The sequence below is a fragment of the Periplaneta americana genome, chromosome 16, assembly GCF_040183065.1.
Source record: "Periplaneta americana isolate PAMFEO1 chromosome 16, P.americana_PAMFEO1_priV1, whole genome shotgun sequence".
Classification (NCBI taxonomy): Eukaryota; Metazoa; Arthropoda; class Insecta; order Blattodea; family Blattidae; genus Periplaneta; species Periplaneta americana.
This window is the reverse complement of record NC_091132.1, coordinates 153941155-153967048: the sequence shown is the minus strand read 5'-3', so window position 1 is coordinate 153967048 and position 25894 is coordinate 153941155. Positions and strand designations below refer to the sequence as shown.

The following is a 25894-nucleotide window of genomic DNA, read 5'->3' as shown; positions in this document are numbered from 1 at the left end:
CTTGAGACTATCGACCTAATGGCGATTACGGTTGTCACGTGTACACATCCGTAAACTCTTTCCTCTATGGCAGTGTTCCTCAAACGTTTTTCCACCGCGAAACCCCTTTTAATCTAAAGTGTAACTGCGGAAGCCTTGTAATATTTTATTAGTATTTAATAATTAACAGACAAGTGAGAGCTAGTATCTCAATAATTCTGTTCAGTGGGACGAATGTATTTGCTTTTTAAGCCTGCAATCTGGTTTTGTGGCGGAAAGTTGTAGTCTCATTTATGCTATACTTCTGCATTTTGTCTTTTCGGTATTTTGTTTTAGTGGACACAAACGCAGAGAATCCAATGATGAAAGTGATAAGAATTATGAGTATTTTCCGTTTTAGATGTTCATTAGGCCTAAACTTATTGTTATTACGCATTTATTGAAGTATTATTATTACGCATATTCTTTATTATTATTATTATTATTATTATTATTATTATTATTATTATTATTATCGGTAGTTTCATGTTATTATTGATTCATATTTTCGTAACATTTATATATTTTTATAGCATCCACTAAGTATAAAATAGCCACCAGAGCAGCCCAGTCGGCTAAGGCGCTTGCCTATCGATCCAGCATTGCGCTCGGGTGCGGGTTCGATTCCCTCTTGGGCTGATTACCTGGTTCGATTTTTTCCCGAGGTTTTCCCCAACCGTAAGGCGAATGTCATGTAATCTTTGGCGAATCCCCCACCTCATCTCGCCAAATACTATTTCGCTATCATCAATCCCATCGATGCAAAATAACCAAGTAGTTGATACAATGTCGTTAAATAACCAAGTAAAAAAAGTATAAAATAAAATTTAAAATCATATAGGGCTCACGGAACCCCGGAACATACTTTGAGAAATGCTGCTCTATGATAATTCAGCAACTGTCCAGACTGAACGAAGAGTGGCCTAGTGTGTACTTACATCGCCATAGCCATCAGAGATAATAGCGATAGTGGTAACCACGATTAGAGTATCCAGTATTATAAACAGTAAAGACCCCTGCAATGGCATAGGATAATGTTTTGAGCTCATGTAATATGCTGCCGTGCTACATGCTGCAACTGCCTTGCTGGTCCGACCAGACCTAAGAGGCGTGGCTATAAGCACTAGGGAGCTCTCGGTTCAGGACGTGAGACACGGGCAGTATCAAGGACTGTGCAGTTTGTTCGAACAGAAAAGTAAAAGGTGGCAGGAAAGAAACGTCGTTTTATTGTGATACATCTGAGAGGAAACCAGGACTTTACCCCAACAAGTGTTTCGCCCTTTACCATACAGAGAAGAAGTATTGATAGGTATGTATTAGTTCTTATATTTATTTGGAATGTGCATGTAGAATATCTAGCAAAAGTACGCGTAGAAAAAATACGCCAATATATATTGGCATGAAAGTTCCAGTAATGAATTTTATGAATTATGTTCTTCTAACAATACGCCACTGACATCCGTATATATTCATCTTCTTACCACGTTTTCTCTATGGCTACAGATCTCATGTGTTTATCTTTCACAGTTATCTTACTATTACAGTGCTAAATATAGATCTTCGAACCTGACCACTGCCAGCTCAGAAGGAAGTGTTGTCTTATAAAGACGGCGGAATATAAACCAAAGATTACGACGTTGGGTGTTTACATGTCGCATATCTCGACCTAAAAGGCTCTTCACATCTCTAAGTTCATATTACTTTCATAAGCCTTGAGTTTATTATCTGACAAACGCGAGCAAGCACATGGCTTCAAATTCATAAAAGACCATAAAGGCAAGCCCGTACAGTAGAAAACGAATTATAGTAGACAGTTAATATTCGGTGAGACGAATGCGTGAACCTTTCATATAATATTTTAACCACATATATCAAAGTTTCTTCACTTTTACTAAGGTCAGAAAAGAAAATCAAGCAGTTTAACATAGTAGTTCAATTTGCACTGGTGAGTGTCATTTAAATGGACCAGGCACAGAGTGGCCAAGACATTTAAATCCGACCAGAAAGGGTTAATGGGCATAAGGTGGACAATATCTTTCTGTCCACCAAGCAGAAAGGCAACAGCCTACGCTCAGCCAAGGTCAAACGCGACAAATTGTCATCTACTGGGGTTTACAGGATCCCGTGTTCATGTGGGGCAGTCTATATAGGGACGACACAGTTTCAAGACTCGGATCTCCGAATGCAGAAGGAACTGTCACCTTGGCCACGTAGATAAGTCGGCCGTAGCTGAACATGCCTATCTGGAAGGTGAAAACAAAATTAGGTTTGAGGACACCGATACCCTTAGCAACACTCTACATTTCTATGCGAGATAGCACATCGAGGGGCGGTTGAGATATATAAAAACAAGAACAATTTCAATCGCAACGAGGAAGGCCTCAAGGTTAATAAGGCCTGGTATCCGTTGTTAAGAAAAATGAACATCAAACCCGCCTGCCAAGCGCAATCGAGTAACAACCCCGAATGCAGACCACGAAGACAACAGCAAGCCCGTCTGCCAAGAACATTCGGGTAACACAACCCAGAGCGCGGACCGCGGAGACAACAGGAAGCCACGCCCCCCTCACACATTATAAATACGATGCAGCCAGCACAGCAGAACTAGACGCACCAGTATTCTACATCACTGAAGATGTTCACCGCAGTAGTGAACGAAACATTTGGTCACAACCAACGGACCACGGCCTGATAGGCTGAAAAAACTTTCTCCTATGGTGTCGAATGTTTAAATGTGGGAGAACATCGTGTGAAGATAAAGAAGGATGGTGGCGGCCATTCGAGAACTATCATAGCACCAGAAAGTATCAATAAAGTGAATGATTTAGTACTGCAAGATGGCGAGGAACCATCAGAAATATAGTAGAGAAAACACGCTTCTCATAGAATAGTGAGCATAATATTTTGGTAAACGAATTGAGCATGAAAGAATAACTGCAAGATGGGTGTTCGAATGTTAATGCAGACGAGCAGGCTCTGCGAACAGCATTTAACTAATAAGCAAACAAACCATTCTTGAAGGATATGTGACTACAGGTAGGACATGGGCTCACCACCATGACTCTGAAAACAAAATTCAATGGCGTAGAAACTTAAGGATTAACCGACCTCTAAAAAATTCAAGATGCCAAATTCGGCAGGCAAAGTTTTGCTCTATTATTTGGAATAACCAAGATGTTTTTTTTTTTTTTTTGACAGACTATTTGCAGAAAGGAGCCACAATAAAAGATGTTTATGAAGCAAATTTAATTGAAAAATTGTGGGATGCTATCAAGGAGAAATGTTGTAGCAAGTTGAGGCGAAAGATTGTTTTCTACCAAGACAATGCTCCAAGACTGAAGTCCTTAGTTGCTATGACTGTAATTTCAACTGCAACATTTGAATTAATAGACCATCGATCCTATTGACCAGATATGGAACCCAGCAACTTCAAGCTATTCTCAAAACTCAAAGACCACCTGCATCGGAAGAAATTTTCATTCAATAATGAAGTCGTGAAGTAGGTAAACCAGTGATTTAATGGGGTTGGACAAGCCTTCTTCCAGGAGATGTGGAAATATTAGATTATCTGTAGAAGAAGTGCATCAATTTACTAGAGGACTATGTAGAAAAAAGAGGTGAGATTCTTTTTTTCATCAACAAGTAGATCAGGGCTAAAGTACAGGAATCAACTCTAGTAAGCAGTAAGAGTTCGAAAAAATCTGTACAGTATATTTCAATAGATCTGTTTAAAAGCGACTAAGATGAAAGAACCAAATAGTAGAAATATTTCTACAAATTTGCTCTCTAAAAGTCCTTGTTTGATTCTAGTATATGAAAAAGTATTTTTAGGTATTGTGTAATTTTCCTCCACTTCTTCAGTGTGTTCGGAGTTTAGAAAACAACACTGGGTATGTAGGCTGCTTCTCTTAGTGAACATCCACATCTTTCTAATACATCTAAAATGAGTTATTTTAGTATTTTCTAAAGTATATATAAATAGCAGAAGTAAATCTAAACACAGAAAATAACCATTCCTTCAAATATAAATAATGCTTTATATTATTTATAACATACATATGTTTGTATTATCAACAACCTACAAAATGTAATAGATTTACTTCTGTTATATTTACTTCAGAAAACACGTAATAAATAAATTAGATTACTAAGTGACAGGATGTCCTTTATAATGACTATAAGTATTTTCTAAACTGAAAACGCTGTATATTCGTATGCACTGTGAGACTAAACAACTGTACAAAACATTTCCCACCAACATCGAATTTAAATAGTTTCTCGTAAGAATGCGTACGTACATGCCTTGGAGGAGGTAGCAAATAAAACCCCCCCATAAAAATAGCACTAGAATGGCGTGTCAGCAGAATAAATTACGTGCATTCAGAGTAAGATCAGAAGACTTTACAACAAAATATTACCCACGGACGTCACGCTACAATGCCTTCTCGCCAGAATGATGCTTACGTACGTGTACTTTCAGAGTTTCTGAGTAGACGAAACATTTTTCACAAATATCGCACTTGAATGCTTTCTCGCGAGAATGTGTACGTGTATGTCTTTTGAGATGGCCCGACTGTACAAAAGCTCGCCCACAAACATCGCATTTGAATGGTCTTTCGCCGGAATGCGTTCGTGCATGCACAGAGAGATCACTAGACTTCACAAAACATCTCCCACAAACATCGCAATTGAATGGCTGCGCTTCTCCAAAATGCTTACGAACATGACCTGAGAGATAACTCCCATCTGCGTAACATTTTCCACAAATATGGCATCTAAACGGTTTGTGCCCAGTATGCGTACGGGTATGCACAGTTAGTCGACTACACTGTACAAAACGTTTCCCACAAACATCGCATACGAACGGCTTCTCGCCGGAATGAATACGTTTATGGATTGTGAGATAACTAGAATCTGCAAAACCTCGCCCACAAACATCGCATTTGAAGGGTTTCTCCCCAGAATGCATTCGTGCGTGCACTGTGAGGTGACTGGAATGAAGAAAACATTTTCCACACACATTGCATCTGAATGGCTTCTCCCCAGAATGAGTACGTGTATGCACTGTGAGTTCACTAGATCTTGCAAAACATTTCCCACAAACATTGCACTTGAATGCCTTCTCTCCGGTGTGCGTAGGTAAATGGGCTTTAAGATGTTCTAAACGTAGAAAGTATTTCCCACAACTATTGCATTGAAATCTTCTCTCAGCAGTGTGGGTTCGCAAATGCTTTCTCTGACTTTCCAGGGACCGTAACAATTTGCCACAAATATTACACTTAAAGGAACTAAAGGAACCTTCGTCTGTGTAATTGTCTGATTGTGACTCCACGTTTTCCTTTCTTCTAAGCCCATGATCGCATGTCTGTGGTTCGAGAGAATTTTCTCTCATAAAACATTGTGAGGGGAGAGAATTTTCAGCTCTTGTGCATTTCACCAATGGTGCTTTATTCCCTTCATTGTCAACAGTGCTGTAATCAAAAGACTTCATTAGTTAAGAAAATCATTATAACAAATAGCCTTCATTATCATCACTAAAGCAGTGAACTGTCGAAAAAGGTGACATATATGCAAAGATTTGAACAGAATATCCGGTTGGGAATGTCGGACAGGTCTCATGTCAGAAGTGAGAGAGGAAATTAATGCAAAATACAGATATTTTGAGGTAATTAGAGAAACCGCATAACAACACGTGTACTTTGAAGGCCAAAAATATGAAGTGGCCCTTGAAAATTACGGTACGGTTCACTAGGAACAAATGAAAATGACTATAGAATTCAATTAATAATTGGTTTTTGTTCTGATGTATGAGAAAATGCGAAAATAAGAATCTGCAAGAGTTATATTGAAATAAAATCAACAGATTTCATGCTACTCCTATTTAAATTATAAGAAAGCATTTTAATTTCAGAACTTCATGTTATGATATAATTTCTCGCACATTTCAACATCAACAACGTGATGCATATATTTTCCGTGTGCTACATCATGATGGACCGGCAATCAATATACAGTGAACGCTCGATAACTCGGACCCCAATATATCGGACTTTGGATAACTCGGATCAAATTTTTCGAATATAGAATATAAAAGAAGATTGACAACTTTTTCAAATGTTATGTTCCGGAAAACAACAACAAAGTGGCAGATCAATTACCATCATGCCCCTATAATAGATCAATCGAATTACAGTAGACTATGATTAATGCACTTTGTCCACTACCTGTGTTACTTGTGTTTCCGTTTTACCTGGTATGTATTGATAACCTTCTTGCATTAAAGTTCAGTACAATATTGCTACTGTGTATATAACATATGATGTTAGTGTTCATTCCTAAGGTACAACTTCATTTCCCTTCGATAAGATGGACTTTTCATAACTCGGACAGATCTCAGCCCCCTTTAGTATGAGTTATCGAGCGTTGACTGTAGATATTAAATCGGAACCAGTCAGCAACATTATACTATACAATACTATACAAATGGCTTTTAAGGAACCCGAAGGTTCATTGCCGCCCTCACATAAGCCCGCCATCGGTCCCTATCCTGTGCAAGATTAAGCCAGTCTCTATCATCATACCCCACCTCCCTCAAATCCATTTTAATATTATCCTCCCATCTACGTCTCGGCCTCCCTAAAGGTCTTTTTCCCTCCGGTCTCCCAACTAACACTCTATATGCATTTCTGGATTCGCCCATACGTGCTACATGCCCTGCCCATCTCAAACGTCTGGATTTCAAGTTCCTAATTATGTCAGGTGAAGAATACAATGCGTGCAGTTCTGTGTTGTGTAACTTTCTCCATTCTCCTGTAACTTCATCCCGCTTAGCCCCAAATATTTTCCTAAGCACCTTATTCTCAAACACCCTTAACCTATGTTCCTCTCTCAGAGTGAGAGTCCAAGTTTCACAGCCATATAGAAGAACCGGTAATATAACTGTTTTATAAATTCTAACTTTCAGATTTTTGGACAGCATACTGGATGATAAGAGCTTCTCAACCGAATAATAACACGCATTTCCCATATTTATTCTGCGTTTAATTTCCTCCCGAGTGTCATTTATATTTGTTACTGTTGCTCCAAGATATTTGAATTTTTCCACCTCTTCGAAGGATAAATCTCCAATATTTATATTTCCATTTCGTACAATATTCCCGTCACGAGACATAATCATATACTTTGTCTTTTCGGGATTTACTTCCAAACCGATCGCTTTACTTGCTTCAAGTAAAATTTCCGTGTTTTGCCTAACCGTTTGTGTATTTTCTCCTAACATATTCACGTCATCTGCATAGACAAGAAGCTGATGTAGCCCGTTCAATTCCAAACCCTGCCTGTTATCCTGAACTTTCCTAATGGCATATTCTAAAGCGAAGTTAAAAAGTAAAGGTGATAGTGCATCTCCCTGCTTTAGCCCGCAGTGAATTGTAAAAGGATCAGATAAAAACTGACCTATACGGACTCTGCTGTATGTTTCACTGAGACACATTTTAATTAATCGAACTAGTTTCAGCAACATTGGGTGAAAGAATACAGTCGCATGTAAGGAAAGCTCAGCAGTAAGGTAGTGAGGACAATGAACTGCGATTAAAAGATACACAGAATGTGCAGTGTTAATCAGTGAAAATGAAAAATATCGCCGATTTAATTAGTCAAGAGTGGGACATATTAAATCAGGAAATAAAAATGCCATAACTCAAAACACAAGTTTTTTCCCAAATCCTGGGATTCTGCCAACATGGAATTCTCATCCAGAATACTAGACACCATGCAGTACAAGAACTTATTGCTAAAAGTCTTCCTTCCTTCTACGAGGTTCACCAAAAAGTCCACTGCCTTGCAAAAGATGGAAGTTCTCGGCGAGTTGACGTCACTGCCATTGATAGAGAAAATGACAGAGCAATTATCATCGATCCCACCATGCGCTTTGAAACTGCAGTTGAACAACCTATAGCAGTACATGAACAAAAGAATACCATCTATGACCCTACAATTGAATACTTTAGGGATTATTATCATATACAAGGACAGATTGAATTATTTGGATTATTGTTCGGAGAAAGGGGAACAATTCCAAAATTCTCAGTTGAATGTTTTAAGACTTTTGCAATTCCTTTATATATTTTGAAAATTATTGCTGCAGACGTAATGAAATATTCTGTTCAGATTTTACGTAATCACCTGTACACTTAAATTTCTTTATATTCTATCTGATTACTAATAATTATTGAATAAACGTACTTTCCCTAGAGTAGCTTCCATTTGAAAATAATAATCATAACACAAATGTTTATTTTTATTTGTTTAGTATGCTGTGACTTTTGGCAACCCTTACTGAAGGGCAGCTACTCTTGTGGGATTTATATACAGGATGATTCACGAGGAAAGGTAAAAAATTTAGGATACGATATCTTAGGCCATTTTGAGTGAAAAAGTCTGTTTTCGAACGATGGCGGAGCTAGATGCATTTTTTTTTTTTTTTTTGGTAAAACGTCTCGTCCCAATGTGAATCAGACGTTACCATATGCTGCTGACGTGAGACAAGGTCAAGGTCGCAATGAATGACGTAACATTGGAATCTGCATTGTGAACGATGTAGATAAGAGGAAGAAACCAGGTGGTGGGGCATTACAAATGTCCAATCGCCTGCCCTTGTCTGATATAATGACACAGGACCCGCAGATAACATAAATAACCTACACTATCATCAATTCACAGCAGTCCAGTCAGCTACTACAGTACAGTAGTTATACAGGTACAGTGTTAAGTTGTGTTTTTCAAGATGCCTCATAAATTTTCGACTACAGAATACGCCGATATTGTGTATGTTTATGGTTTGTGCGATGGAAGTTCCTTGCATGCCGTCGCTGAATATGAACGACGCCTTCCGAACAGAAGGGTATCATATCGAAGAGTACTTACTGTCTATGGGGTTGGATGAAAGACTTGGTATAGCAAAGGAAGGGGGAAACGAGAGAGGCGCTAATCGACCGTATTTTGGATGCGGGATAAAGAACAGTTAAGTGCAACTCTCCCGAGCGCAACAGTGCATTGAAGCAGAAGGAGGTACCTTTGAAAATGTGCGAAAACATCGAACCCGACATCTAGAATGTTAGGTATGTATGCATGCATGAATATAAACTTTAAATTTGTCCGTTATCTGTCTCTAAATGCGAGTTAGTACAATGGAATTTTAGAAGTGTTTGTGAAATCTAATAGCCATATCTCCGTAACCGTTCGAAAACGGACCTATATTCATATTAACTTTTTGTCTCAGAATGACTTCATAATTCACATCCTAAATTTTTTACCTTTCCTCGTGAACCACCCTGTATAGTCTACACAAGCTACAAGACAACAGTCAACAACAGATAACTTAAAAACAATCATTGAAGGAAACAAAAAGAAGATTCAAGAACTATTTCAAGCAAAGAAGCAAATGAAGAATAGAATCAAATAATCTGAAGAGGAATAAAAGAAAAAGAAAATCATGATTTTTGGCATAGAAAAGCTGAGACGTGAAGATGAAATACATACTTATGAAACAGTATGCAACGTGTGTTGGGAACTATTAAATTTATATGCAAGTCGATACATTGAAGAAACATAAACATTAGTAAGAGAAATAAAACGCACAATTATAGTAATATTTACTAACACGAGAACGAAAGCACTAATTATGACGAAGAAAAAAAAATTAGTTTGGAATATGATTTTGACTATGAAACTAGAAACAGAAGACTATTGCTTCCATTCTTGAAGGCAGCAAGGAATAAAAGAGGAGCATCGTTTCAAATCATATTATGTCCACTGGTGGATAAAATTGAGATTGATACATTTTCTTATAGTTTCGGAAGCGATCTTTCATGCTGTGAAATCTGTTTCTATCAAATCATATTCATTAACAGTGTAAATGACTGTTTAAAAGTAGCAGTTGTTTCAAATCGTATTCAGTCCTTTATAGTGTCTGTTTCATATCATATTACGTCCAATATTCATGTTATAGAATTGATATAAATGAAATTAATTACTTTCTTATGTTAGTTATACTGACAATCTGGCACACTTTACTCGACAATGCTACGTATTCAATACGGACAATACAGTCTTTTCCTTGTGAGCCGTGTGTGATGGAATTCGTTACCAGTATGGAACAAGAAATTATTGTAACAGTTTAGGAGGACGCCGAAAGAAGCAAAACATGAACATAAACTGAAATCTGAGGCAAGGTACGTAAAAACAGATTTTAATGAAGATTGCAGGGATTGTGAGACCCTCTATAAACATTTATCACAACTCGGCAATATTTTAATGAATGCATAAATTCTATAATTTTAATTTAATTGAATCATTCAAATCTTCTGGTCTTTAACTATTTATTACGTACCAGGGTACTTACCAATTCATGGGGAGAACTGCTGAAAACAACCCTAACATTTTTAAAATGAAAATTACGCTTTCATTTCTTAACATGACCTGTAGTAACTTATGGCAGAAAGGAATACTTAAAACATTTGTTTACTGTGTATAATTCTTTTTGTATCAACAAAATAAGGTTTTATTTAATAATAATAATAATAATAATAATAACAATAACAATAATAATAGTGTTTTTGCTTTCATTAATTTCATAAAAGACATTATGACTGCAGAAAGAAGTTATGAACACTCTGTATATCAAAATTTTTAACGTGGAAATTGTAATTTTATATTAACAGATGTTTTTCTTTAATAATAGTAATAATGATTCGATATTTTATGTATTTGCCTCATTAATAGTTTCTAATTACGAACATCTGTACAATTATTGGATCAAAACATATTATGTCCAACACATTTTCCTTCAATTTGAAGAACAGAATTGAAAAGTGATTTAATTTTTTTAAGTTCCTTGAAGTACTCAAGCATAATAACGTCACATTTTTCAATTTGTGAGAAATTACCCAGATTAGGAGCAATTAGTTTTTCGATCTTCCTGTAAAATTTTGTTTTTTTTTTTTTGGTTTTTTTTTTTTTTTGGACATAATATGATTTAAAACGATGTTCCTCAAAAGTATTTTGCTACAATGTATAAAGACAAGCTGAAAATCAACGGAAAATTTTATGATCTGGAATCCTATCAGAAAAACTTAAATCACACTGTGTTTCGGATAAATGACAATGCGAAGTCCCCACTTTAGTTAAGTAACTTATATAGACGTACAAAGAAAAATAAGAAGAGTAGATATATGAACGAAAGACGAGGGGTTACCACCAAGATAGAGAAGAAAGTGGTAAAAGGCTGACATTAGTCAACAACGGAAAGGAGGATGGAAGAATGAGAGTAAAAATGCATAGGTGAACAAAAGGAACCCAGTTGACGTCAGAGGGCAATAACAAGGCGACATCGGCACAATTCAAGAACCCAACATGTGAAAGAGAGTAGTGCGGAAGACAGCATGTAAACAACGCATAACTGATGAGCCAAGTGAATTCATATACCTAACCCTACTACACATCGTAGAGTACATGTGGTGGCAAGAGTGGAGGGATACGTGTTTATTCGAGTCCACATGCTGAAAGGGGGGGGGGGGTAGATGAAGAAAACAAAAAAGAAGACCAAGATATAATAGAAAGGAGAAATGTAGAAGATTCAAGTCCAGCAACCAGTTGGGGATATTGGTAATAGTGTAAGTATGTGCTGTATACAAAATTCGAGGAGGCAAATAAAATATTAAGTGAATCGATGGAAACAAGGAAAAGTGAGGACAAATATGGCAGGAGAAATGAGATAGGATAGCGACAAGGAAGACAAGTGAGAGATGAAAGTGCAAGCAACAAAAAGAGGAGTGAATGGTCAGAGAAAGAGCGGAAAGATCAGATCTATTAATGAAAGGGTTTTAATAGGGGAAACAATGATTAGTAACCATCACCACCTCCACCTCTACCACTACGACCACCAATACCACCACCACCACGACCACAACCACACTACCACTACTACCACTACCACCACCACTACTATCGTTTTTATTATTATTATTATTATTATTATTATTATTATTATTATTATTATTATTATTATTACATATTAGGGCTCTATATTAGGACTTGGTAAAATAAAAATGAAATAACTATGAAAGCAGAAAAAAAAAGACCCTGGGTTGAAAGCACCATGCATGACTCTTGCGTTATAAACAACCATGCGACCTGTTGGGTTAAATGTAAGAAATAGGAATTATTTCAGTGATGCCTAGAAATAGCAGTTGCTCATGAACTAAGATATTTTCCAATGGTTTAACAGAAGGCTTTCACATGAGATCGGAAGTGGGGTTTATGGGCTTTAGTTAACTCAACCGTAGCACAGATTTTGTAAACGGATCAAGCTTTATGTTGATGTTGTTCGTGCATTTTTAAATGATCCGAAGATGTTGCATTTCAGGTATGTACAGGCTGCTAATTACACATACTGGTAGTGAATAATGTCCACCATTATTATACACACATCATAGCTTCCAAAAAGAATAGCACAAAAGGACTTATTTTGGGTCTAACAGACCGAATCGAACATCACAGAGATTAACCAGTAGAGGAGAGACAAGAAAAGGAAGGGATATGAGTCTACAATTCTCTATTATATATCCAAATACTGCCTTGAGGAGACAGAAGTACCTACTAGGGCTAATGGTTGGCACACGTAATACCATATTTCAACACTTCACGGATACGTGAAAGAATCTCAATCTACCCATGAGGAACATCTGTAAAATTGTCATTATGCCTCTAAGGGGATCCATTAGAATTCTGAGGCAATACCTCTATTCTTAAGGATCTGTATCACATGATAAACTTAACATCAATATCCTTTACATAATATTTAATTATCTTTTTTTTTTTTTTTATTGAAACTATTTTATCTTGCCTTCAATGGGAGCTGTAAATTCAGGAGTTTGTTTTTCAATAAAACTGATAAAGGAGCAAATGCAGGAAATAATAAAATTATTATATTACAACAAAACAAACAATGATAGCTAGGTGGTACAGTTAGCGGCAAAAAGAATGGGCCGATTCTTGGTCGATAGAAATGCTAAGTTCTATCGCGCGGTTCACTCGTATAAATGTAACCCACTGCAAGGCATTGCTGTGGTGTCTCTTCATTGAAAGTCGTCCGTCTATAATGTAGTAAACCTTACGAGCAGTGTGTGACCCAGTGGTAAGAAGTCTGACATCCGTACCAGAGGTTGTGAGTTCGCCTCCCAGTACGATAAAATTATTAATTTATTTTAACTTTCACTTAATTTATTAGTTTAAATGTGAAATGGCATTTGTTAACAAACTTCGTTATGCCTGCCTTGTAAAAATATTATTGCCCATCACCTCTGGGCTATTAATAGGTGAGACCTGACCTGTATAAATTACTTGTTTCACATCCTAAAAAACCGGACGCATACAAACACAAATAAATAATTAAATTAACAAAAACAAACAATTTTTCAATATATTAACAAAACAAGGCCTGTCATTGGGACTAGAATCTCGTCCACAAACCACCTGCGTCAACAACTGCCTTCATTCTGCATGGCATGGTGTTCACAAGATTATGGAACAGGTCTAAATTCTTGGCCATCTCCTCCCACGCATCTAGAACTCTGTCCCACAATTCCTCATGTGTCCAAATGGGTGGTTGTTCTGCCCAATTAGAGTGTAGGATCCTTTTGACTGCAGCCCTGAAATTTTGAATCGGATTCATATCTGTGAATTTGGAGGCCAGTCTAATGGGTCGACATCATGCCTCCTAGTAAACCATCTTTGAATCTGGTTGGCGGTGTGTATCGGATGATTATCTTGCTGGAAGAAAAGTGTTCCTTCTGTATATCGTTTTCGGGCGGAAGGGATCATTACATTTGCCAAAATGTGTCCGTAGACTTCTGCCGTAAACCGCCCGTGGATGTGTTCCAGAAGTCCTGCCTCATCGTATGACATCCACCCCAACACGCAACCCTCACGCAACCCGACTTGTTAATAATTCGTCTCGCGAAGCGTTCATCATATCGGTGGCCATTCATATAATAAACTAGTGCAGTACTATCGTTGCTATTGGAGACAATTACCTCGCAGGAGAAAATGACATTTCTCCATTGAAGTCCTGTCAGAGAGTAGCATACGCAGAATAACCTATGAGAACCAGAGCAATGAGTTATTGTTTCTGTGCCATCTTCAAGCATAATGACGAGACAGAACGTTGTATTAACAGATAGCAGTATTGCTTGAGAGAGAGAGGAGGTTTATTATTTATTAGAGTTTGGGCATATTCTAAGAAATATCACCACATAATTATAGCTTTGTGAGACACATATGATGGCAAATTTGTAATTAAAAAAAGAAGACTGGGGAAGATTCGAACCTTGAGCTACTACTATCAACTTGTTCAATAGACCAATGCTGTAACGACTTACACTACTGTGACTGTTAGTATAAGTTCGGCATAATATGTGGTTTTCCTGTTCATATTTGCTTTGGTTGATTTTGTATTTACCAATTTTATTATTATTTCACTCTTCAAGGGCCTTGATGTATCTAGAGTCAACCCACCATTCGATTTTATTACATATTTTAGACTCTTAAACAAAATACAGCAAATTTAAATGGTTTAATTATGTGTTACCTGGTGAACGCAATGTTATGTTATGTCTCTGGAGCTTAGAAATTGTCGACCGGCCCATTCTTTTTGCTGCTAAATGTACATATTTTAACGTCATACAATAAGCCTTTCGAAAAAAAATATTTTCCCATGTCTCAAAATATATTTTTGTATACGTAAATAACCCAACTTATAATATTATAAATCGTATTCTATCTGTATCACTTTCCCTCACTGCACATAAAACATAAAATACTTCCGAAAACATACACATTCCCGCAAATTCATATGGAACACATACATAGAAAAACAAAAACAGGCTAACGAGAAAGGAGGAAAAGAATAAATAAGGAAATAATGGAAGACAAATGCAAGGAAGTAACAAGTACCGAAAAATCGAAGTCATTTGACTTTATTTATAAACTGTTTCGACTAAGTATGTACACATATTATGTAATTGATATTTCAAATGGTAAGTAAAACAGCTATATCTATATCTATATAATATGTATTTGATAATATGGAACTCAGAATTTACATAGGCCTATTACAAAAATGGCGAATGACATAGACTTTTATTTGGTTCACTGACAAGAGTGTACATGACGAATCCTAATAACACTACTTGAATTACATTGGTTTTCTCCTAACTAGGACTGTCACTATGTCTTTTCGGTCGGAGGTTGTTTGGACTAGGGATATTTATAAAGAAAATTAGAAGGAATTCATCCTAAATTATATTCAAAATATGATTATTTGTGGGCATGCAAGATTGCTCTTTTCATTTGTCTTCTTTTTATGAAAAAAATAAAATAAACTCTCTAGCTGCCTTCATAACTTCCTCCTTCCATGATTTTCGAGGTCATTCTCATTATATGGACAAAATAATCCATGCCGTAACAGATTGCAAAATAACATCATACATGTCAATTTTAATGAAGCAATGAAAGAAATGACCAAGTGAAGCTTTCCACACCACACTCACCTATCGGGCAGAATCTCATTTTCCTCTACAGTTACTTCCAGTTTCAACTCGTCCTTTACTGTGTCTAAATTGCATAACTCTTCCTAAAAATAAGGAGAAAACAGAACAGAAAATGGCGGAAGTTGACACGAGTAATGCAGCAACTTTTCATGACACAGGTCTGCATTTAAATACTGTCGAGTCCAAGAATAAAATTGAGTACACAAAGGCACTCCTTGAAGTTCTTATTTCATAAGAATCTTTTGTTTCCAATACATTAAGATTTGAACTCCTATTATAAGAAAGAAATGCAAGCAAATGTCTTTACCCAATCACTAATTTAGGAAAATGTAACTCAATTCGACAATGTCCAAGAATTTTATTACTTCCCCACATAATGTATTATTACACAATGCTTTCTTGCCATTAAACATTCCATTAAATTGTAAAATATAAATCAAAATGTGTCCCTCGCCACTACATCTTCGCACATTGATACTAAGAACATACCCCTTACAAAGTAAATTAGTAAGAGATGAGGTAATAAAATGTAATAAAAATTCATATAGAGATATAACCAAACATGAAATTTAGAATATACTGAAATCAAGGCCTAAATAATTTTTATAGAAAATATTAATGGCTTTCTCATATGCTAAAATGTCTCTGAATTCAGTGACATAGTAACCGTGTGCGACAAAAAGAATACAACAATAATATCGAATGAACAAGAGCCATGGGGTCCACTTACCTCAGCTTTATATTTTGCTGTAACAAAATTAGTTGGCACTATAGTTTCCTCAACTTCAGTCTCTAATGTGACATCCCAGCTGTGGTCCACACATTCCGTCTTTATTCCAGCCATGTGGAGATCCAATAAATTCCCTTCCTACAGAAAAGACATAATGCATATGTAACATATAGGCCCTAATAGTTGTAAGAAAGTGATTCCAAGTCCTACAAGCTGGTTCCCATGCTAAGGATTGATTGCAATTTGATTCACATGTGAAATACTATAGTATTATGCAGTGCACTATCAACATTCCTTGTTTCTCTTTTTAGTACTTATAAATTGAAGTTCAAGTTTCCTTCAGTTAATCTGACAATTTCTCTCAGTTTACCGCTGTGGAGTAATGGCTAGCATTCTGACAGCGAAACGAGCAACTTCAGGCTCTTATATGAAATCCTGGTTGGAACAAGTTACCTCGTTGAGATTTTCTTCCAAGGTTTTCCTCAACCCATTTAAGAGGAAATGCTGGGTAACTTTTGGCGTTGGACCATGGATTAATTTTGCTCTAATTATTACACTGATTTCACCAGACGTTATATAATCATCAGAGTTGACATTGCGGTGTAAAATAAGCCAATTGTTTATAATATTCTCTCAACATCTGCATAGAAATTATCCATAAGACATAGCTTCTACTTGTGAAATTAATTTGTGACGGATGCTTAATGTGAAGACATTCTCATATGTCAGTCTGCTGATGTAGCACAGTATTCGTCACTTTTATGCTCTTTACTAAACAAACGTGACTCTTCCAGCCACGACTTTGTTGCTACCATATTAAGGTTGTCAGTGGAATATTTTTTGCGCCCAGTAAATCTGACGAAAAATATATCAGACTGTTCCATACAGCAGATCGTACTTCCACACCTCAGCATCATACAGTTTTCGTTATAATATGCCAAACAGTGATTTATAGGTATGTCTTGAAACTAGATATTTCATAGGTATAAATAGGAAAAAAGTACTTCTGAAGTTCAAAATGTCGATTTATGTAACCATCATTAACAGTTGCAAAGATCATCATCATAACCATACGAAACCTTACAGTGGTTTGATGATCGTGCACCTCTGTTCAGGAACGTGCACGTGAGAACAACAGTCGACTCTGTATAGGCTGTCGCTCCCAGGATTATAAGATAATTTTTTCAGTCACATAATTGTTATAAATAACGTATTCAGAAAATAAATACTAATCACTCTCAATATAGCCTACCTCAGATATGGGCTTCTTCTCTTCTATATCTGTGTTCTCACTTGTTTGTATAGCCAGTGGGTCGACCTCAGGTTCCATTTTGATTACGTCCATCACGACTGAAAAGGGAAATATAACTAATGGGAAATTTAAATTTACAAGGAATAAAAATTGAAATTATGGTTTATTTAACGACGCTCGCAACTGCCAAGATTATATCAGCGTCGCCAGTGTGCCGAAATTTTGTCCTGCAAGAGTTCTTTTACATGCCAGTCAATCTACTGACATAAGCCTTTTTTTTTACCTTGGGGATTAATTGAAGTGAATTTTTATGGCAGGCAGAGTAACTATCTCATGCCCCCATGTTTTAAATTGCTTCCAGTGCACTTCATTAGAACCAGGTACCCAGCTTCGAAGCCGTTAGACATGAGCCTGTTGCATTTAAGCACACTTAAATGCCATCGACCAAGGCCGAGATCGAACCCGCAACTTCGAGCACAGAAGGCCTGCGCTGTACCGACTACATGGAATATGTGAGCTATTTGAATATAGGCCTACATACTAGCATCTCCGTAGTGTGTGCGCGCGTCGCACGCACGGACACACACACAAAAGAATGTCTACATGAGCACACGTCATAAGCATGTTGATTCTAAGGGTAGTTTAGAATATCTTACAAATAAGCTGGACAATAAAGACTGAGTTTGTCACAAAGACACTATGCCCCGACCTATCGATAAGTTATTATACCAAGTGAAGAATAAGACAAAATAATAGCTTACATAGCTGAAATATTCTTCAAAATATTCGTTTGCTGTGGCGGGTGGATGCTCTACTTTGAATCCCAATTTATATACAGTACTATGCAAAGAATGAAATAAATATCTCCACTTTGGGCCGACGTAGGCCTACACTCAACGGAAAGTTGCGCTGAAGCAATGCAGAATATGTGGATTTTGTTTACTCCAAAAGTTCTATCTTGGTTTGAGCCAACGTCCTTCAGTGAACTTGTAACTTACGCTTATATGGAATACAATGTAAGAATATGCTGTTCTTTGTGAAAGGAACTAAATTTATTTATATGTATGTTTTCAGCTATCACTGTTGGTTGTAAGAACCTGTAATATAGAGAATAATAGACACAGAGTAATAAACCTAATTGTGTAACCTCTTTTAATGGAATATTATAACTCATAAATGTTGATCAAGGATGCTGTGACAGCGGTGTTATTGACCACAAATAATGTGCCGGATCTCACACGAAACTGTACTACATCTTACGTTTTTTGTTTACTTAATGTACTAAATTTACCAATTTCTTGCACCCGTCCAAGAAATTACACAATAGAAAACCAACATTTGTTATTGTCCCTTTACTAGGGTTGACAGATTTTAGATTTACCTATGATGTAGCCTACATACTTTTCCAGCATACCGTACCTAATAAAATAATTACCGCACTTACGTTCTGCCTTTGAGAGAGATATACTATTCCTGTATGCGGAGTTAAAAACTAGTAGTAGACCCTAAACACTAATATGATAATCAAAATTGCCATTTTAATAAAAACAAAAGAGTAGGGAGTTTGAAGGAGGAGACTATGACTTCAGAATACACTTCCCAAATTTTTTACCTTTTCTCGTGAATCACCTTGTACTTAAACTCTAATTACACAGATCTTAAAAAAAAAAATTGAGAGCTTTTTGAAATCCGATAACTGATTTTGTATATTCAAATTGTATGGATTACAGAAATGACTTCCATTTTCCTGTATCACATCAGGTTTCTAAAAAATTACATGTAATACAAATCTTTATAACATGTTTTAAATTGACGATATTCAATACATGTGAACCATATGACTAACATTATAATTATAATACACTAATTAAATACACATTGCATTCAATTGTTTGCTTAATATAAATACAGATTAGAACATCAAAATTGTTAACACATTAACTTACGACTTACTGTAATACAGGGGCGTATTTTGCGGGCTACCGGTGGTAGCCCAAGGAAATTACAAAAGAAAAAGTTTATAATATAACATAATGTAATAATTTTGTATTATTAGTTTTACCATAGTAATTAAAATTAAAGTAATTGTTAGATATATTTTGTGTAATAATAGGGTCAGCGGTAGCCCAAAACCTTTAACCAGTATACGCCACTGCTGTAATATATAATGTTCAAGAGAAAAATTTGTATGGAAACACATTAACACATTAACTTAAGACTTAAGACATATAAATTTTCAAGGAAAATCAAAGTACTAGTCCACATCTGTGGAGTAATGGTCAGCGCGTCTGGCCGCGAAACCAGGTGGCCTGGGTTCGAATCCTGGTCGGGGCAAGTTATTTGGTTGAGGTTTTTTCCGGGGTTTTCCCTCAACCCAATACGAGCAAATCCTGGGTAACTTTCGGTGCAGGACCCCGGATTCATTTCACCGGCATTATCACCTTCATTTCATTCAGACCCTAAATAACCTAGATGTTGATACAGTGTCGTAAAATGACCCAATAAAACAAAAAAATAAATAAAAGCACTACAAACCACTACAATGTTCACTTACATAATAGACCTACCGTCAATAGAATCGTTGTCACTTGGATGAAAAACTTCTTGTACCACTTGTTCTCTTGTGCACTCTAGAAGTATCATCCTGTTTCAGCAACCAACAGTAGTTGGCTATCACGGATGTATTCCATCGCCCCTGGTAACACCTCTCCATTTCTTTAATGTCCTGGTGAAACCTCTCATCTTGTTCTTCACTCACTTCTTCCAATATTTTCGGGAAAATGGTCTAAATGTGAGTGAAGAAAGTGTAATTTCAGACTCTTGTTGCAGCTTAAACTTCGTACTTTTCTAGACTGTTGCTTAGAAAATGCACATAGTTTGAATCTTTATTATTTCCGAAGCAGTTATTAACTACTCTGAAACCAATCCAAGCCTCTCTTTCAGGAGTCATACATTCTTCAAAGGTTTTATCTTTAGTTAGTTCCCTAATCTGCAGCCCTACGAAGACACTTTCTTTCACTTTTGCTTCTGAAAGTGCAGAAACTGGATTAAGTACTGAAAACAATTGCCATTTTTATTCACTGCCTTAGTAAATTACTTCATTACGCCCAATTTTATATGTAGGGGCAGTAACAGAATTTTTTCGGGATTTATTAAGCTCTTCTTCATTATGTTCTTGGAACCTGGTATCAGTGTGTGTCTTATAGGCCATTCTCGTTTTGTCCCGTGAGTCTGTCTATGTCAACTGTCCCATTCATATATTATGTAACATGAGTAGGTACTTCGTGTAACACTGTTGTTGTCCTAACAACATGCACAAAATCTTCAAATCACCGCAGACAATTCATTGATGTTCCTTGTAATTGACTTTTTCGAGTAGCCGCTCAAGATTTTCATACATTTTCTTAAGATGGACAGAAGGAGCGACTGGAACTGATGCTAGAAGGTTACCATTATGTAGCAACACACCTTTTAAACTTCTCATGCTTGAATCGATGAAGAGCCTCCATTCATTTGTTTTGTACTCAGCTCATAACTTATTTCTGGGGTTTGAAACATCAGTGCAATATACTAAAGAGTCTTCTTGGTTAAAATACTGTTGTAGATTTTCTCTCGATTTCTATAAAAGGTTACATAGGTTCCTGGAGCTAGCAGATTTTTCTCTTTCAGCCTTGAAGCTATAAGTTCTGAAGCGTCCTTTGGAAAATTTAAATCTCTCATCAAATCATTCAGCTCATTTTGTGTGAAAGGTTGGAGCATGCCTTGTGTGTCTGCTCAATCAGAATCTTCAGATGACTCGAAGGTGTAGAATTTGTTTCAGAATCCTGAATATGAAAGTCATTAGGAGGGTTTGGTACAGGAATATCAGGACCATGTGGTACAGGTCTTATAGCAGATTCGCAATCAGTATAAGTCCTTTTTCGTTTTTGTATTGAAGCCTTTTATTTTGCAAGTACAAAAATAGCAGTCATCAGTATGGTTTTTTTGGCTCACGCCACACCGTCAGGATTCCAAAACTAGGATCTTCTTCTTTCCCTTTAACACTGCACACTTTATGAGGGGCCCACGGTTTATCCTGATCGCCAAGCTTCATTCAAAAATGAGCTAAATAAACACTTTTAACAAATGAAGTTATATTGTGTCTCTGTTTTGCAATCATGAAACGTCCACAAATATAACAAAATGTATTTGGATCGTTCAAACACTGCCTTCTGTTCATGGTTATAGCACAACAAATAAACTAAACCACACCAAATAGTCCACAGAAACACTCTGCATTAGAATACACTTCTCAGAACTGATTGATGTAACTTTTCTCCAATGTCCGCCATTACAACAGTAGAAAGTGCTGCCATCTGATCATAAAATATTGTCACCTCCAATAACACAGTGACACAAAATTAACAAAATTAGAGTGATTGTTTACTCTCAAATAAATAGTCGTGTACCTATTCAATTAGACAAATTGTGTATTTTTATGTCTTAATAATCACAAATACTGAGATTATTAAAAATTGGTATGTGATAGGACAAAACCGTTGACATTTCTGGAGTCAGGTGAACAAAGTGAATATGAAACAAGTGTCAAAATCAAAAAAGGAAAATCTGTGTTGACCTATGTTATTACCGCAAGACAATAAAACAAAACATACCTAACGTACAGCAGATGAAATCTGCTATATATGCTTCACTGTACCACTGTATGTCCTCTGAAGAAAGGCCTCAACATCACAAATGTCCTGGTAGTGAAAATTCATGGTGCTTTTATAACAGAGCTATTTCTGCTGGAGGTGACATACTTAAACATGATAACAACACCATGACAACCATACTCACTCCAGAAGTGGTGTGTAAGATCATGCCAGTTTATTAGGGGCTTGCATGCAATGAATTATTGAAGAGATGCACTTTGGCTAAGATCCAAAATTCAACTGAGTGTCTCCACAGTATAATCTGGTGCAAATACCCAAAGTAAATGTTTATATAAAAACAATAAACTGGAAATCACAGTCAAATCAGCCATGTCTGAATACAATATGGAGTGTGAAACCAGTGGAAAATTGAAAGAAAATGTGTCAGGATTAACACTGAGTGACTCAAGCCAGAAAATTGGTGTAGTAATAGTAGTAATAGATAAACATCGCTTGTACCACAGTGCATTGTCGGGATAAAAAAAAAACAGTCATGGAACAACCACGACGATGCTTAAAATAAAAAAAAAAAACCAGTGAAAGAATCCAAGAAGAAAGAAGCAGAAAGCCCAATGTATGGAGCTGGAGAGTTTTAATTCTATCAGATGTTGGTAAAGTAGATTACAATAGAGTTAAACTTTAAAACTTTTGTCAAATATATTTTTCCAGCATTTCTTTGTCTTCAAAGTGCTCCACATGTCACAATTATTATTCAGTCTCAGTACAAATTTCACTGGGTGTTCATAAATAGTGTATCAACAATTTCTTGTCTGCTTGGTCTTGTGTGTGTAATGGTTTTCCCCAAATTAAATATTTTTACTTCAATTTTAAAAAAATTAGAAAAAGAACATACACGTAAAAACATACATATATTTTCTTTAACTTTTATAATTCATATACTTTAAAACCCCAACAATATTTTTTAGATAATAAAATCCCGGAGTTAGAAAAAAACTGAGGTAAAATTCATAACCATTATGTGGAGTGCTTTGAATGTTCGATAATAATAATATTTTTAAAATTAATTAAAAATATAAATATCTCCCAAACTATTCAGATTTTGGTTATAAAAATTTGCATGTTGTATGTCGAGTAATACCTGAATATGTGGTCAAAAATTTGAAAAAAAAAAAATAGTTGGAAATTGTAGATTTTAGGTTTTTTTACAGATGTGTTGTCTTATGTGAGAGTGGTAATGAACCTCACGCTGTGTGCTGAGTACATTATATTATCCTAGCCGAACATTAAGTTTCCTTCTCATTATAATTTATCAATATACACAATTTATTTCGTAAGTTCACCTCATTTATACATAAAGATAATACACTGCTCAAAAAAGTCTAAGGGACAAATTTTAGAACTTGTACCACATTTCTTGTGTATTTTATACTACGGTACGCTTCTGATTATGACATCAGTAAAATACCGTCAGTTGAGGTAAAGTTGGCCAATATTTTTGTATTTTCATAGGAAATAATTTACTTTCACACTTGAAAATTTATATATATATATTGATACCTATTTCACATACATGTTACGTAGAGGTCATAATTATTAAAGTAATACATTTAAAGATATTATTTAATTTACTGTGGCTAGCTTTACCCTATAGTCTGGGGTAAAGCTGGCCACTATTGGCTTTACATTGTGGCCAGGTTTAAAAAGACTATAAAGTGAAATATCAATAAAAAAGACATAAGATATGTATGAAATAGGAAATGACCAAATTAACATTCTTCTGACCATTTTAGCACACATCTTTTACATCCAATTGCGGAAAAGCAAATCTTCCTCTTCTTAGATCCTTAACCAATAATGTCCTTATAATATTCTTCTTCTCAACATTTGCTACGTCAGGTACACATGGGAAAACAAAGTAATGTTCTTCCTTGCTCAGTTGTTTCCTTAAAAACCTAACTTCAAAATCATCATCTTCAAGTTCATTGACAATTTTACCTATGTAAAGCTTCTCCTTGTGCTCTATTTGAGTATGGATTCTGACGAGAATGAAATAATTTTCCCTGGAGATATTTTCTTGATTCATAGGAGCAGATTCTGTAACTGGTGGTGGAGTTGTATCCTCATTTTCCAGTTCTTCAACTAAATCACTAGCAGCTACACTCTTAACCGGTTGGATGTTGATTTTCTTCCTGCGGCCACGAGAAGTGGTGACAACTTCATCTCTTCTTGTAGCTTGTAGATTCTCAATGAATGTTGTAGTCCATGTTGCCTCCTGTGTGGATTCAGAACGCTGGATTTGTGGAATTTTTTTCAGCACTTGACTGCAATCCAAGGGGATGATACCACAAGCCCTGAAACCAGCCTTGATATTTGTGGATAGATTGTCACCAACTTTTTCTACTGCTTTCTTTAGCATGTACGGAAATTGTGCCTTAGGCAAGACACCACGATTCGTCTTCTTCCAGTCAGCCAGAACTGATTTCCATGCTAGCTTCAAGGGTCGGAACACAGCAACATCAAGTGGCTGTGTTAAATGTGTGGAGTTGCTTGGAAGAACAAATGCAATATTGTTCTGCTCACATAAACGCAAGACTTCAAGTGACACATGGCTAGCAAGGTTGTCTCCTATCATTACCTTCCTTCCTGGAAGTTTCTTGCAGTATGGGAAACAAATGTTAAGAAACCAATCTTCGAAGATCTCCATATGAAACCATCCAGAGGTATTTCTGTTGTATCTGGATCCCTGTATCGCTCTTTCTATCCAAGTTGGGTAGATATGACTTGCCTTATACACAGTGTATGGAGGTAGCATGGTGCCATTTCCAGCAACGGCAAACATTACACTGATAGATGTCTTGGATGTATCAATGATTCCTTCTGGGTGACGTGTTCCTCTTCTGACAAGAACCTTGATACTACCAAGATCATCTGTAAAATTGGTTTCATCATAGTTTATGATATTGGTCTCAGGAACTCCTCTAGTGGTCTCTTCCAAATTGGTGATATAGGAATTAATTATCTCACTGGTAACTTTGGCCCTTGCTCGCTTTACATTTGCACTTAGTCTTTGTGTCAGTTCGGGGTGGACTCTTCAACAAACCTGACATCCAGTCATATCCTGGGCGGTTATCCTTGAAGCGTTTCTCCACTCTCCCAGATCTATCCAAAAATGATTTCACAATCTCACAAGCATCTCTTGTTGTGAGTGGGAAACCCCACTTAGCTGAAACCTAAAAGTCCCTCAATCAAAGAATTTTCTTCTTCTTGGCTTAGAGCCGTTGGATGTCCATGTAACAAAACGTGCTTTCCTTTTATTTTATTTTGAAGGATGGCTCTTGGAACTTGACATTTTTCTGCAACAGCCCTATTAGAAAAAATTCCCTTCTTTGCTTCTGCTACAGCACATTCCATAGCAGTTGTTGAATATTTAAAGAGAGCTGATGATCCTTGCTGTTTTTTGTAAACACGAACCATGGCCAACTTTTCCCTGAAAGGGTTAATTATTTGTTTAGAGCATTTACAAATTAATATGAACTTAACAAAGTGTGACATAACCTCAAAAAATTCATAAGTAGATTACAAAAATTATTTTAAAACACAGAAATGTTTGCTAAGTAGCACATTGTAGTAGTAC

The 25894-nt window shown here is 36.3% G+C and overlaps 1 protein-coding gene across 3 annotated transcripts; it reads right to left on the bottom strand.

The window, feature by feature from the left end:
• Positions 1-500: 500 nt before the first annotated feature.
• LOC138691459 (zinc finger protein ZFP2-like) lies at positions 501-18768 on the bottom strand. 3 transcript variants are annotated; one of them, XM_069813400.1, is made up of 5 exons: positions 18370-18768; positions 17609-17706; positions 16357-16494; positions 15627-15709; positions 502-5489 (listed from the first exon to the last, which is right to left on the bottom strand). In XM_069813400.1, exons 2-5 carry the CDS (start codon positions 17699-17701, stop codon positions 4451-4453), a joined length of 1353 nt encoding a protein of 450 aa, XP_069669501.1. In that variant the 5' UTR covers positions 17702-17706; positions 18370-18768; the 3' UTR covers positions 502-4450. The 3 variants fall into 3 exon arrangements, with proteins under 3 accessions (XP_069669503.1, XP_069669501.1, XP_069669502.1); XM_069813401.1 differs by having other exon boundaries at positions 18607-18768; XM_069813402.1 differs by lacking the exon at positions 15627-15709 and having other exon boundaries at positions 501-5489.
• Between the last annotated feature and the right edge of the window lie 7126 nt (positions 18769-25894).

What these genes read in the sequence shown, in the direction of transcription:
- LOC138691459 (XM_069813400.1), bottom strand. Translation starts at nt 17,701, where the DNA reads ATGGACGTAATCAAAATGGAACCTGAGGTCGACCCACTGGCTATACAA. An exon ending in AGAAGAAGCCCATATCTGAG is followed by an intron (nt 16,495 to 17,608) that starts GTAGGCTATATT and finishes TCTTTTCTGTAG; the next exon opens with GAAGGGAATTTATTGGATCT. An exon ending in CAGCAAAATATAAAGCTGAG is followed by an intron (nt 15,710 to 16,356) that starts GTAAGTGGACCC and finishes CCTTATTTTTAG; the next exon opens with GAAGAGTTATGCAATTTAGA.